Consider the following 14,881-nt stretch of genomic DNA (forward strand, 5'->3'; position numbering starts at 1 on the left):
CAAAACATGTTAAGAATGAAAACAATGCAGCTGAGAGCCTTGGAAAAAAACCTTATAAACTCTTTGTATCTATGACAAAAAAACAGTTTTATTGAAACCAGAGTAGAATTGACGATTTGAAGAAAATCCACGTAGCCAAGTTAACTTGACTGCGAACAAACACTTCGTCCTCCGTGTTCATCTGTCGACTTTCTTTAGTTCCTGTAAATTCCTCCTTGGAGTTTCCAGCGTGTTCCCACCTTCCATTGAAGGAAGCGGATTTCCGATCATTGAGGCTACGACGCCTCCACCAGGTGAAACCCTCCGTTCTCCTCCCGCAGCTTCTCTCTCTTTCGGGCCTGAACGAGGCTGAAGACGACGGCTCCCAGTGTGTTCCTGTTCAGACTGAAGCCCCGCCCACCGCCGCGCTCCACGAGGCTGGAGCGCTCCTCCTGACTGCTCACGAAAAACGTACGAACCTGAGGAGAAAAAGAGAAAAGAAATTACGAACTCTTAGCATTAGCATGTGGAGACAATGGGATTGTTGTCAATACGTTTTCGGAATCGTTACTTGTTCACGATGTTTACATATTTCTAATTTCTCTAATGATTATTTCGAAAGAGATTTTGGAAAAACTATATCTGTCATAATTACTATATTATTATATCTATAAATTAATTTGAGATATTTTTGCTTGTTTACAAGATATTTTCCAAATATTTATTCCTAATAGGTATTCACTCATCTATTTCTAGATTCTCTATTTATTGTATGTTTTTGCGTGAGTAGGAATTTATAATAAGTTTCGTAATTTATCATAATTAATGGTTTATTTCTTCTGATGATGACATTTAATAAAATGATGTGTTATTTTGCGTCTCACCTTGCCGTGGCGTTCGCTGATGCCTTTCAGGTAAATGTTCCCTCTAAGTTGCCGTAGGAATCCTCGCTCCACCAGAATACAGCTGGTGGATTCTGGGACCTGATGTCGGGGGGGTGGAGGTGGCGTTCAGTTATAAGCGTCACGTAAACATGCGTCGTCGTGGAGACAGGTGAGCTCACCTGAATCCTGCCGCTGACTCCCGTGCTCTCCATCCTGCTCGCCATGTTCACCGTTGTCCCCCAGATGTCGTACTGAGGTTTGGTGGCACCGATCACACCTGCGATCACGGGGCCGTGAGCGATTCCTGGAGACGTCAATAACCAAATCATTTTCAATTATTCTCTATATTTAAAAAAAGACCTGAAACTGAAACCAGGTTAAAATACTTAGATTTCTTTTATATGAAATAAATATTCAGGTTCAGATCTGGAGAGTTAACGGTTAAATCTTGTTGCTCTAAACGATGTTTTTTTAAATATGTGATTTTAGTTTTATTAATCGTGACTTTTACGAACCGACTCGGAGCTGGAAGTTGTTTCCTGTGTTTGAGTTGATGTGTTTGAGCGTTTCCTGCATCGCCAGAGCGAAAAGAACCAACTCACTGAGGTGATGCCAGACGTCCTCCCACTCCTGAACACAAAGTACACAAAGTACACAAAGTACACAAGGTTTTTACTTTCTGCTTCAGACTCCGATCTTCAAATGTGTAGCTGTTCATCTGCAGGAAGAACGAAAGAAGGAAGCTTTTCTTAACCCGTCTGTCAGGAGAGAGACCAGACGCTGCCATGTAGGAGCTGCCGATGGTTTTAATCTTCTCAACCTCCTGAAAATAACACTCGTCCAACAACTACACCCACACACACACACACACACACACACACACAATGATTCACGTTAATGTGTGTTTACTGACATCTACACAAATTCAACTTTAACAGTGTTTAGTGCCAAGTGTTAGAAAATCTGTTTCCATGTGGGGATGTTTGTGTGTGTGTGTGTGTGTGTGTGTGTGTGTGTGTGTGTGTGTGTGTGTGTGTGTGTGTGTGACCTCATCAAAGTCGGAGATGATGTGGTTGAGGAGGCGGAGACACTCGACGTGCTGATGAACCAGCTCACGCTGCTCGTAGAAGTTGGAGAAACTGGGCAGAGAGGCGAAGAGGACGCCGACCCGCTCGTACGACTGCGAGTACAACTCCTGAGAGAACAAGCACAACAACACACACGGTTCACACCTGCTGCTGTAACCCCGACACTCTGTGCACAGGTGAGCGCACCTCGTTGTTGCTGTCTCGCTCCAGGAAGTGTTGTGCGACGTGGACGGGCAGGATGTTGAGCAGCAGACACTCGTTGTGTTCCCTCAGCTCCTTCATGTCCTCCACCTCCTTCCTCGCCTGGAGACGCCACAGGAAGTCCAGCCGGGCCGTCGCCTCCAGCTGCCAGCGAAGAAGAACCAAGAAGAACGTAGAGGAGCACAGACGTGTCACAGAGATGAAGATCAAATGATGAAGGGGGTGTGTATTTATATCTGTTCCAGTCAAACCCAGTCGAACCCAGTACAACCCAGTAGAACCCAGTAGAACCCAGTCGAACCCAGTCAAACCCAGTAGAACCCAGTAGAACCCAGTAGAACCCAGTCGAACCCAGTAGAACCGAGTCAAACCCAGTAGAACCCAGTAGAACCCAGTAGAACCGAGTCAAACCCAGTAGAACCCAGTAGAACCCACCTGTCTGCTGTTGTAGAGAACGGCGAACACAAACATCACCATGAGAACGACACAAACGCCGTTTTTACACAAGTGATGAGACCTGAGCGACAGAGAATGAGCTGTTAGCAGTTAGCTTAGAAGTTAGCATAACGTTTTATTCTACTTTAGTTAAAACAGTCCTCCATTAGCTTCTGTGGCTAATTATCACTAGCATAACATTTGTTGGGAAAACACATGAATTAAAGTTGGATAAACTGGGATAAGCTAACACTGGTTAGCATTAGCTTTAAATCAGCTGCTTTACGTTTAGTTTGAAGCACGATGAGCTCACCTGTGCGTCTCGATGACGTAGGTGTAGAGGGCGGCGGCCACTAGGAGGACGGCGAGCTTCAACACACAACTCAACCTGAGGAACACTGCGCAGGTAACCATGGCAACCACGCCACTCAGAGCCATGTACTGTACACAAGGAAGTTCGATAAGTTAAAACAGCTACGCTAACAACGCCACAGTGTTTGATTAGCGTTAGAGCTAACCTCTGGATGTGTACAGATGTTGATGTCAGGCCAGGCAGAGGTGGGCGGAGCCAGCGGGGCGTCGGTGTGGTTGACGTGAGCGTCTGATGAGTCACACCACAGCTGGAGGAAGGAAGGAAGGAAGGAAGGAAGGAAGGAAGGAAGGAAGGAAAACACTGAGGCAGCCTGAAGAGGAGACATTATGCTCTTATACGTTCAATGCAGATGAACTTTTCCCTGAGACTTACGATGTCCGAGGAGGCGACTCCAAAGTTGACAGCGATGGCGGTGAGTGTGAGCAGCGCCCGGGCGCGCTTGTTTTCGTGAATCCAGCAACAGAGTGACTGAAGGGGGGCAGGGCAATGCTTAAACTCCTCCCCCAGCGTGAGCAACAAGAGCAGAGCGTAAACACCACAGCTGATTACGAACTGAGCGACCATCGGACATAACCTGGACAGAAAGATAAAGGTACTGCTTCAGAAATCCATGAGGGGTTAAAGCCAGACATTTGCTAACCGATTTGTCTTTGTACGAACAGTTAAATCATCGGATCGTGGTATAAAATGTGAGAAAACAAAGCGAATTATATCACTGTACGCTGATGATGTCGTCGTCTATATAAGAGTGGTGTAAAAATAGAAGTTACAAAGATATTTAAATATTTATACCACAGCAATAACAAGAGATAAACAACAAGAAGAAACTAGAAGTAAATAAAGGCGGAGTCGTGAACCGTGGGGCGGGGATCAGCACTTGCACCGCCATCAGCAGCAGCAGCAGGATGAAGGAACAAACCATGTTGGACTTGAAGAGTTCGTCCCTCATCTGTGAATACTGAGACGAGAGGAGGAAGATTAACGTCCAACTGTTATAACTCAATAACAAAACCACAGGCAGGAAGTGAGGGCGGTACCTTTCCCTCCATGTGCGAGTCCTTGAACACCTGAGTGAAGGTGGTGATGTGCTCCTTCCTCATTCGTTCACCGCTCCGAACCTCCATGGCCTGACGGATCCTCTTGTTGACCTCCCGTGACCCCGACCTCTGAGCTGCGATCTGATTGGGTAGCTGGGTCAGTGAGCCGTTGGTGAAAGTGGCAAGGATCTAGGGGGCGCCGCAGACAGAACGTCAACATAGAAAGTCATCAAATTGACTTAAATTTAGAGATTTTTATTCTTAAGGTTTCCTCACGAAATTCATTCCCAGGATGTCTCCGAACGGCAGCTCCGCGCTCCAAGTCGTCATCTCGTCGTAACTCGGGCGCCTCGCTTGCGGCGGCTCGGCCTCGTCCCGCGGCGCCGGGCGGATGAGGTAGGTGTCGATGTTGTGCTTCCGTAGGAACTCGTTGCGGTCCTGGCCATGTCCCGCCTCCGTCTGGTAGAGCCCGCCCAGACAGTCGAGAGTGGCCCGAGAGATGTGGATACGTCTGAGGTGACGACAGAGTAACGTTACATCTGCGTCACCAGAAAACATATTTAAATTCTCTGTGTTTTGTTATTCGAGAACAAGACTTGGACAATGAGGCTTTGTTTTCATTGGTGTCTGTTTGTTAGTTAGCAGGATTACGCAAAAACTACCGGACGGATTACAATGAAACTTGGTGGAATGATGAACGGTTCAGGGAACGTAACGAGGCTAAATCATATATTCATTCTATATAAACAGGACACGCCTCTTTTTATACGATTTGGGATTTGAATTTTCCTTTGCTAGGGGATAAGGACATTTTTACCCATTTATTCATACATATAAACCTGCAAGCCGTTTTATTTTCAGGTTATATTGTATACTATTGTGAATTTATTGCTTTATATTTCTATACATCTTTTTTACAGTTTTACTTTATACGATATATTGCTATTTGGTATATTATGAAGAATGTATACCCATACATATATAAGTATACATAATCATATTCATTTTGTAGAGCATATCTGCAGATATATGATTCTATAATACATATACGTATATATGTATTCTCTTTATACATTTACACAAATCCAGTAACATTCTAATACAATCATCCTGAACCACTGCACTTTACTAAAGTACATTTCTTTACATATTGTGTATTGTTATTGTGTAATTCATGTTGTATTTCAACTGGACTTGAGTTTGTCTGCACTTGTTGTTCTTTAGCAGAATGACACAAACTCCTGGATCCGACCTGATGTTCTATGTGACAACAAGGATCCAGTGTGAGTGATTGGATCCAGATTAAATCTGGTTTGATGAGGACACGTGAGATGAACTCTGAAGTTCTACTTTACAGTCTGACGTCAGGTTTGTGTAACACGACAACATGGAACTGAACACGTGTCGTTTCAATGAGGACTTGTCTTTGTAAAGCTGTGGATCTGTTGTGTGTTAAACCAGCGTGTGAATCGCTGTGTCTGACCCCGGGACGCCTGCAGCCTCCAGACTGTTGGCGATGTCCACGTCCCAGCTCCAGATGTCAAACTGCCACTTCTGAAGACCCAAGACGCCGCAAAGAACCGACCCCGAGTGAACCCCGATCCTCATGTCCACCTCCTGCTGCAGCTCCCGACGAACGTACCTGGGACACAATGAGTGTGTGAGTGAAGCGGCACGTGAACACGCACTTTAACGTGTTGTTGACGTGTTACCGGATGGTGTTGATCATACTGAGGCCCATCTCCACACAGCAGCGAGCGTGTCCTCTCTGAGGCTCTGGAACTCCAGACACACAATAATAACAGTCGCCCAGGATCTTGATACGCAAACAGCGATGTCCCTGAAGACACACAGAGGAACACACATCACAGTCTTAGAGACAATGACAGAATCCAGTTTCATGAAGGGTAAACATCAGACTGATCAACTGTTCAATCTTTTCTTTTGCCTTCAACAATTAAACTGCGGTTTGTGTGGTTGCCATGGAGACCTGACCTCTGCCAGCCTGTCGAAGCGGCCGAAGAGTTCGTTGAGAGTTTTAACGAGATCCTGAGCAGAGAGAATCAACGAGAGCGGCGTGAAGCCGATGAGGTCTGCGAACAGGATGCTGCGGAGAGGGATCGTCAATGTACGATGAAAACAGCACGATGGATTTCAATCTGAAGTGCTGAACTAAAACGTCAGACGCTGCTGAAATAAGTGAGTGTGTGACCTGACGTCTTTGTAGTGGTGGATGTAGATCTTGTGGAACTGCTGAGGCAGCAGATACTCGTCCATGGTGGCCATGTCAGACATCATCTCCAGAACCAGGAAACGAGGCAGGATGGACTTCACCAGACGCTCCTGAACCACACAGCAGCACCATCAAACACTATCACCACTTCTTATTGTGTCGAGATGATAAAACAGACGAGAAACCACAGGTGGAGTAAGAGCTGCATCATGTTTATATCCATATAACACGTGAGATGAATCAATAACAGAACTTCTCATGGACACCAAGGGAATCCTGTTTTGTACGTTTATAACAAACGTGATCCTGCACCTGTCGGTGGTTCTCTCTCTCCAGCCTCACTCGGCCCTCGATGCAGCGTCTGGTCTCCAGGAAGGACTGTCGCTGCGTCCGGTCCGACAGGTAGTGGATGAACAGACCGGCCGTGTTCATCGCCAGGTACAGCAAGGCCTTCGACAGCACCTGCACACGCACCGCAACCACACACAGGAAACACAGGAAACATGTTACACAAACTCTGCCAGGGTCAATTCCTGCCATTTAAAAAGGGAATAGAGAAGGAACAGAGGAAGACAGAGAAGAATGGGGTCTAGAGGGAAGGAAGAAAGGAAGGAGGGAGGGCAGACAGGAAGTGGGGAGTAGGGAGGAAAGAAGGAAGGAAGAACCTTTCTGATGAAGGTGTGGTCTCCATGGTGACAGCAGACGTCCACCAGTAGGTGCAGGGTGGAGGTGGTTGCCCCGGCGACAATGGACCAGAGGAGGGGGAGGGGCAGCAGAGTGTAGGTGGAGAAGAGGGTGAAGACGACGTACCACGAGTGATCGCTCTCCGCCCAACTGAAGACGCCGAGCAACACCTGCAGCGTCTGAGACAACCAGCTGACCACCGACAGGTACCTACACACACACAGGAAGTACTGCACCTGAAACACACAGGAAGTACCTCAGGACACCTGGGAGTAAAAGTACCTGAGCAACTGCGGTGACATCATCACTTCCCTCCTGATCAGACCCAGAGCACAGATCCCCGCCCACAGGATGACTGATAGGCCAACCAGCCAATTACAGGCCACGCCGCTCCAGCCCGATGGCCATGTAAGCAGAGAGAGGAGGAGTCTGGTGATGATGTCGAGGACGTTGGAGACGACCAGAGACGTTCTTCTCTGACCGGAGGAAAACTGCTGGTACAGCTGCTCCAGGTCCACGGACCTGAGTCCCACAGGAAGTCATGGTTTACTCCAATTAAGACATTTACATGAAAACAGTGTAAATGTCAGTTTGTGTATTTGTACTTGAATGTGTGTTGCAGAGCAGGAATGAAGACGCCTCGCACTGTTGATCCCCACGACACGAAGAAATCTGCGTCACTGAGCAAGTCGTGTTTGCTCTGCGTCGCCGCGCTGAACCTCAGTGTCGCCGGTTGAACGCGAGCTGCCGACGAGCGCCGCTTGTGCCACAGCGCCCCCCGAGACGCCTTGTTACGGATCTGCCTGCAAGACGACGCCAGAGGAACGTTTACTCCAAAGTAACAGAAAAGCTTTAGAGATAAATGTGAGTCAAAATGTAAAAAGTTTAAAATATCAGAAAAACCCACAAATGACGACATCACTGTCTCTACCTGCTGATGACATCACTGTCTCTACCTGCTGATGACATCACTGTCTGCTGATGACATCACTGTCTCTACCTGCTGATGACATCACTGTCTCTACCTGCTGATGACATCACTGTCTGCTGATGACATCACTGTCTCTACCTGTTGATGTCGGCGATGTAGGCATCGGTGACGGTGATGCCATGGCGGCTCCTCTCCAGGCCGCCGGCCAGCCGCAGCGTGTACAGGTTGTGCTGGTCGATGATGTTTCTGACGGCGTTTTGCCACAACAGCTGCTTCCGCCGCAGGCCGGGGGAGGGGCTTAGGTTGTTACAGAAGGTGATGTCACCGGACGGCTGCGTCACTTTGGTGCCACATTCTGCGTCATTCATTGTTCCGCCCTCTCTACGACCTGATTGGTGAAGGGGGTGTGGTTAGTGGTAGCAGATAAACTGGAGTTACTGGAAAAACCGATTGAAGATGAACATGTTCCATTTCTGTCTTGGTCTTTTATTTATTTTATGACGTTTACATTTAAACTTGAAGTGAATTGGTGCCGGACAGCGCGACAGAGTCTGAGATCACAGACGGAGACGAGCTGGATAAAACTTTGATCAGATTGTCTCTCGGCCAGAAAACTATAAGATCTCAGTGGAGCAGTTGGACGAGCACGTGGCGTTGGCAGGTCCAGGTCCAGGTTTCAGGACTAAGCTGATCAGATTAGCGAGCAGCGACCTGCGGCCTCTGTTCCCGACGCCAGCAGAGACGTTTGATTTCATCCACCTGGACTCTGATGTGCAGGTTCATCAGACACACTTTGATTTGTTCATATGCAAATATCTTTTATTTAGGTTTGAAGATAGTTCAATATAAATCTTGGTCATTTGTTATTACGAGTTATAAAAGTTGTCCAATCAGAAAATTGTTATTGAATTTATAAATGATTAGATTAACATTTGTTTAAACGATTTCGATTAAGGCCGTTTACATGTTGGACACAACTATTTACAATATGTCAGTGTTGTTTATTCTGCTGACAAACAGAAATAACACAACATCAACACAACATGCAGTTTTAATGAGTGAAAATACAAAAGACCGAGAACAGAACCCTGAGGAACCCCACAAGAGAGAAGTGACATCACCTGTTAGTACATAATAAACTGATATGTCATATGTTGAGTTTCCAGCTTGTTTTGCTGCCCCCAAGTGGCAAAACGAATCGGTTCAGTGTGCGTTGTTTACTTAACTTTAACACAAACTAGTAATTGTTTTTTTTAAAGTATGTCGCTGGCTATAATTTATTTTATTTAAACTTTTGAAGATAATTGAAATGGTCCTGAAATATGTATTTTTCTATAAATGTATAAAACATCAAAGTAGTCTGACAGTTGAACCTACTTGTCTTTAGATTCACACTCGTCTCTTTCGTCGTCGCAGTCGAAGCTTCGTCTCTTTCCTGTTTCTCCGTTTCTTCTCTTTCTTTCTTTTCAACTCAGTTTGAAGTCTTTTCACTTTTCCTTCCACATTTTCCTTCTTTTATTTCTTTTTGTACTTTGTCATCTTCCTGTTTTTACTCCACATGTCGAACCCACAGCTGCAACTTCACTCTTCATCCCTGTTTTGTCAGAATAAGTGATTTTATTGATAATTGTTTGTCTTTAAATCATCGTCTTGTTTGTTATTAAGTCGTAATTCAAAAGTTGCTCTTGATGCTGAAACTCTCCATCAACATCTGTCCATTCAAATATATTCAATTCAATAATAACTATAATTTTACCGTCTTCATCGTTGTCTAGTTCTCAAATGTTTGTTTTTGTCTTGGAAACCTGCAAAAATACAAAAATACAAGAAAACAAAGAATTTAAATAATTAACCTCAAGTTAAATTGACAGTAGATTTAATATTTACTCAATTTACCTTCATGAGGAAGAAATTCAGATTGAACCAAACGAGGTCGAAGAGTTTGTCCAAAGTCCCTGAAATATGAAGACGTGAGACCAAAGAAGAGAGGACAGAGAAGAAGAAGACAAGTGGACAAACAGAGAAGAAGAAGAAGAAGAAGAAGAAGAAGAAGAAGAAGACAAACGAAGGCAGAGCAGCAAACGTCTGAGTCTTAATCCAACTTCCTGAAACAAACGGCAGCTCGTTAACAGGACAGATTAACGTGGTGCAGTCCAGGTGCATGATGGGATTGGCCGACCTCCAACCGGGACACATTGTGTTTGAGTCGTTTACACTTTGACGTTTTTACGTCTGATTTCAGCTTCACACACGAGGAGAAGGAACGTGACCTGAAATTACTAAATATCACAAATCATTCTGAAAATGAAACGTGAAAGAAGAAAAATGTCAAATAAAATCGTTCAGATCATTTAAAGAATTTTAAGGAACTTCAAGAATCATAAGAAAACAGAGCAGAGAAGTGATTTCAGTCATTTAATTCCAAAAAAGAATCCAGGAGAACGTGCACGTACAGGAACCACAGAGAGACTGTAACACACACTCACAGTAACACACACACAGCCACACAGCCACAGACACACACAGTCACACAGACACACACAGACACACAGACACACACAGACACACTCACATCTCAAGTTTGACACAGTTTAATCAAAGTGTGAAATTTGGGACGTGACTCTTCTAATGTGGATACATCAAACATTCCTGTGTGTGTGTGTGTGTGTGTGTGTGTGTGTGTCTGTGTGTGTGTGTGTGTCCTCACACCATCCAGTGATGACTGGTTGTGACTCAGCAGTTTCAGTCATGAGGTCAAACTGTGACCAAACAATAATTAGTTTCATTACTTCAGTGTAATAAATAACATGTGAACACGCAACAATAATAATAAATATAAATAACACGTTACATCCAAAACAATTACATTTGATTTGTTCATTGTTATTTGGTTTGAATTCATTGTACTGGAAAGGCTGATGGGAAATGTAGTCTTCAGGTGAAAAGATCATATTCCTGATTTAAAGTCGTTTACGGTTCTAAAAGTTAATGATTAAATGATAAATCACATGAGCCTTCAGACTGTGTTTAGTGCTCCTGTAACTGTATAGATCTAACACGTCAATCCAATAGATAAGAGATATGAAGACATGTCGTCTGTTTCTTCTGCTTTAACGAGATGTTTCTGTTTCCGTCGTACAATCAATAAACAAACAGAAATCTGTGTTTCAGTTCAACTTCCTGATGAAAGACGCGGTCGTGAACAGGTGACGACGTGTGGTCACGTGACTCTTTAACGTGGCGACAGACTAACCCTGGTTCCACTGCAGAGATTCTTCAAAGTGTCTCTGAGGAGAAACTCAACTGAACTCAACCGAACTCAAGTTCTGTCCACGATTCAAATTCATTTCAGGCTCAATTTAGCTTTTTGAGAAAATAAATGATTCACTTGAAACTAGAAATGTGAAAGAAAAGGGAAGAGACAAGTTTAATGTTTGTGGAGCAACAAATGAATTTAAGGAAGTAAATTTATTTGAAACCAGAGATTTGTCTCTTAAAGGAGAACATGCTGACTCTGAAGACGAGGGCAGAGTTCTTCATCATTAGATCAAATCCAACTCTAGTTTTAATTGTGATTCACTAAATAATGACTCGTCTGACATTTCATACAAAAACTTCCAATTTGGCACAAAAACTAAAAATCTTTTCAACTTTGGTGTAAAAACTTTTAACAGAATTATTTTTTCCAAACTATGACGTGAAAACAAATGTTGATGATTTTAAGAATGAGAAACCTAAATGTTGACTGTTTGGCCCTCCTCCTCTTCCGTACTCACACTCACACTCTCTCGCACACACACACACACACACACACACACAGAGTGAATAGAGTCTGGTTGGCGTGCAGCTCGGTGGCGAGCGACATGGCACAGGACACGGTAATAAATAAACACTGAGGTACGAGTCTTCAGGGTGAAGACGACAGCTCTGTACGTTATTTGATGTTCTTCAGCAGCGACGTGCGGGCGTTCACCACGGCCTTGAAGGCGTCTTCGCTGCCGGGGGCGACGCATTTATCCGGATGCAGCAGGACCGCCAGCTTACGGTACGCCTTGTTCACCTCCTCCCTGGAAACAACCAGCCAGGAACCAACGTTACAAACTTCCACAGTGACGAGGTCATAAACACAAAGTCATTCTGTTGTTGGTCTCACCGCGTGGCCCCGGGTTTGACCCCCAACATGTCCCATGAGTCTTTGCTGTTTCGGATGCGTCGGATGGTGTCGGCCTGTTCTTTGGTGAAGCCGACGCTGACCTCGGCCACCGGACGCTTCCCGCCATTTTCACACATGTCAGTGATGGACGAGAAGAACGCCTGAGAGGAGACACACACACACACACACACACACACACACACACACACACACACACACACACACACACTATGATGTTGTGTTGGTATTTGTTGTTAAAAAGCCTCGACAACAACGTGGCGACGTGTGAGAACCTGAAACATCTCGTTGATGCCTTCGCCGCTTTGTGCTGACGTCTCAAAGTAGTGAAACCCTCTGGACTCCGCCCACAGTCGACCCTCCCCCTCGTCCACCACCCGTCTCTTCGTCAGGTCCACCTGCGCAGGTGAGACAAAAACAGATTGATCCTCAAACTCCCCCCGAAGCCGAGGCCTCTGATCGGTCCGATCGGTCCGATCGAGTCTGACCTTGTTGGCGCAGACGATGAAGACGATGCTGTCCATGTTGGCCTGGGAGCCCATTTCCTGTTTCATCTCGCCCAGCCAGGAGTCGAGGGCGTCGAAACTCTCCCTGAGGCCGACGTCGTACACCAGCAGGACGCCCTGACTGTCCTTATAGAACTCGTTACGCACCTGACAGACAACACCCAGGGCAAAGAGCACACTTCAGTCTCCTGCTGCAGCAGCACCACCTGCTGGCAGCTTCCACTCATTACACCACATCGTCATTCAGTCTGTTTCTGAAACTCACTTCGTAGAAGAACGGATGACCGGCCATGTCGAAGATGTTCACTTTGATCTCCCTGTCCCGGACCTGCACCCTGACAACACACACACACGTTACACACAACACGTACACACACGTTATACACAACACGTACACACAGGTTACACACAACACGTACACACACGTTACACACAACACGTACACACACGTTATACACAACACGTACACACACGTTACACACAACACGTACACACACGTTACACACAACACGTACACACACGTTATACACAACACGATACACACGTTATACACAACACGTACACACACGTTACACACAACACGTACACACACAACACGTACACACACGTTATACACAACACGTACACACACAACACGTACACACACATGTTACATACACACAACACGTACACACACGTTATACACAACACGTACACACACACGTTACATACACCCAACATGTAAACACACAACCCGTATACACACGTATACACACTCCAACACAGAGTAATAGATTACTTGTGTACTTACTTGGTTACTCCGTAGTCGATTCCAATCGTGGCCAAATATTTGGGGACGAATCTTTTCTCACAATAACGTTTGATGATGCAGCTCTGGAAGAAAATCATTTATAATGTAGTCTTATAATGATTTATAATTATATCTCATCTATATCTTATATTTATACACAAACACACAGTTAATAAAAAGAATCAATGTGAAGTGAAATAAGTTGAATTATCAGTTAAATGTTTTTCTGTGAACTAAAGACATTTATCAGAGTCTAAACCCAGATGTTACTGAGCCAGATGTTACTGATCCAGATGTTAATGATCCAGATGTTACTGAACCAGATGTTACTGAACCAGATGTTAATGAACCAGATGTTACTGATCCAGATGTTAATGATCCAGATGTTACTGAACCAGATGTTACTGAACCAGATGTTAATGGACCAGATCTTACTGAACCAGATCTTACTGAACCAGATGTTAATGATCCAGATGTTAATGATCCAGATGTTACTGAACCAGATGTTACTGAACCAGATGTTAATGAACCAGATGTTACTGAACCAGATGTTACTGAACCAGATGTTACTGAACCAGATGTTACTGAACCAGATCTTACTGAACCAGATGTTACTGAACCAGATGTTACTGAACCAGATGTTAATGAACCAGATCTTACTGAACCAGATGTTACTGAACCAGATGTTACTGAACCAGATGTTAATGAACCAGATCTTACTGAACCAGATGTTAATGAACCAGATGTTAATGAACCAGATCTTACTGAACCAGATCTTACTGAACCAGATGTTAATGAACCAGATGTTACTGAACCAGATGTTAATGAACCAGATGTTAATGAACCAGATGTTACTGAACCAGATGTTACTGAACCAGATCTTACTGAACCAGATGTTACTGAACCAGATGTTACTGAACCAGATGTTAATGAACCAGATGTTACTTAACCAGATGTTCGCTGTGAATCCTCCGGATAGTCTCTTACCTTCCCGACCTCCGCGTCCCCCAGACTGATCACCTTCACCCGCAGAGATTTCTTACTGTCGCGTCTCTTCGGAGGGTTCGACTCCATGATGCTGTGATGCTAACAGCTAGCCGCTAGCCGCTAGCAGGAGGCGCAGTGTTGACAGCTGCAGCTGATTGCTGTTGTTGGAGGCTAACGAGGCTAACTAGTCGTTAGCACAGAACTAGTCGTTAGCACAGTGGCTACTGATTAGGTTAACTAGTCGTTAACACATAACTAGTTGTTAGCACAGTGGCTACTGATGAGCACGAGCTTTAAACTGATTATCGGTTTAGCATTGAAGCTAATGTTTTGGTTCGGTTACACCGCGGGCTCGTTAGCATCACAGCCAACATGCTAACCATCCAGTTAGCTGCCGTGCAGAACACGCCACTTCCGCTCAACCTTTTCAAATTAAAATGATCGGCAGCGGTGAAAGTCATGAAATGACTAAATCGTGATTAAATATCGAAGTGAATTTAAATTCAATAAACTCAACCCTCAAATGAAATGTATTTACATTTGAATAATGACATTTCTGAATGTATTCAAACCTATTAAACC

General features: G+C 44.8%; 2 protein-coding genes across 2 annotated transcripts; both read right to left on the reverse strand.

The window, feature by feature from the left end:
* Window positions 1-70: 70 nt before the first annotated feature.
* On the reverse strand, window positions 71-10,178 carry si:ch211-132f19.7 (adenylate cyclase type 8). The gene is made up of 26 exons (XM_035150114.2): window positions 9,742-10,178; window positions 9,602-9,650; window positions 9,223-9,439; window positions 7,984-8,233; window positions 7,520-7,717; window positions 7,197-7,436; window positions 6,896-7,124; window positions 6,543-6,692; window positions 6,210-6,340; window positions 5,993-6,104; window positions 5,710-5,837; window positions 5,481-5,639; window positions 4,274-4,508; window positions 3,998-4,186; window positions 3,818-3,918; window positions 3,333-3,534; window positions 3,106-3,207; window positions 2,901-3,028; window positions 2,588-2,669; window positions 2,138-2,296; window positions 1,912-2,058; window positions 1,618-1,710; window positions 1,379-1,493; window positions 1,043-1,167; window positions 864-962; window positions 71-458 (listed from the first exon to the last, which is right to left on the reverse strand). Exons 4-26 carry the CDS (start codon window positions 8,211-8,213, stop codon window positions 276-278), a joined length of 3,537 nt encoding a protein of 1,178 aa, XP_035006005.1. The 5' UTR covers window positions 8,214-8,233; window positions 9,223-9,439; window positions 9,602-9,650; window positions 9,742-10,178; the 3' UTR covers window positions 71-275.
* A 69-nt stretch (window positions 10,179-10,247) lies between these two features.
* Window positions 10,248-14,717, reverse strand: dnajc27 (DnaJ (Hsp40) homolog, subfamily C, member 27). Its single transcript, XM_047339074.1, has 7 exons — window positions 14,300-14,717; window positions 13,313-13,395; window positions 12,788-12,857; window positions 12,505-12,669; window positions 12,292-12,414; window positions 11,999-12,159; window positions 10,248-11,912 (listed from the first exon to the last, which is right to left on the reverse strand). The coding sequence occupies exons 1-7, from the start codon at window positions 14,384-14,386 to the stop codon at window positions 11,780-11,782; spliced, it is 822 nt and encodes a 273-aa protein (XP_047195030.1). The 5' UTR covers window positions 14,387-14,717; the 3' UTR covers window positions 10,248-11,779.
* Window positions 14,718-14,881: the final 164 nt, after the last annotated feature.

The sequence above is a fragment of the Hippoglossus stenolepis genome, chromosome 24 (genome assembly GCF_022539355.2).
Source record: "Hippoglossus stenolepis isolate QCI-W04-F060 chromosome 24, HSTE1.2, whole genome shotgun sequence".
Lineage (NCBI taxonomy): Eukaryota > Metazoa > Chordata > Actinopteri > Pleuronectiformes > Pleuronectidae > Hippoglossus > Hippoglossus stenolepis.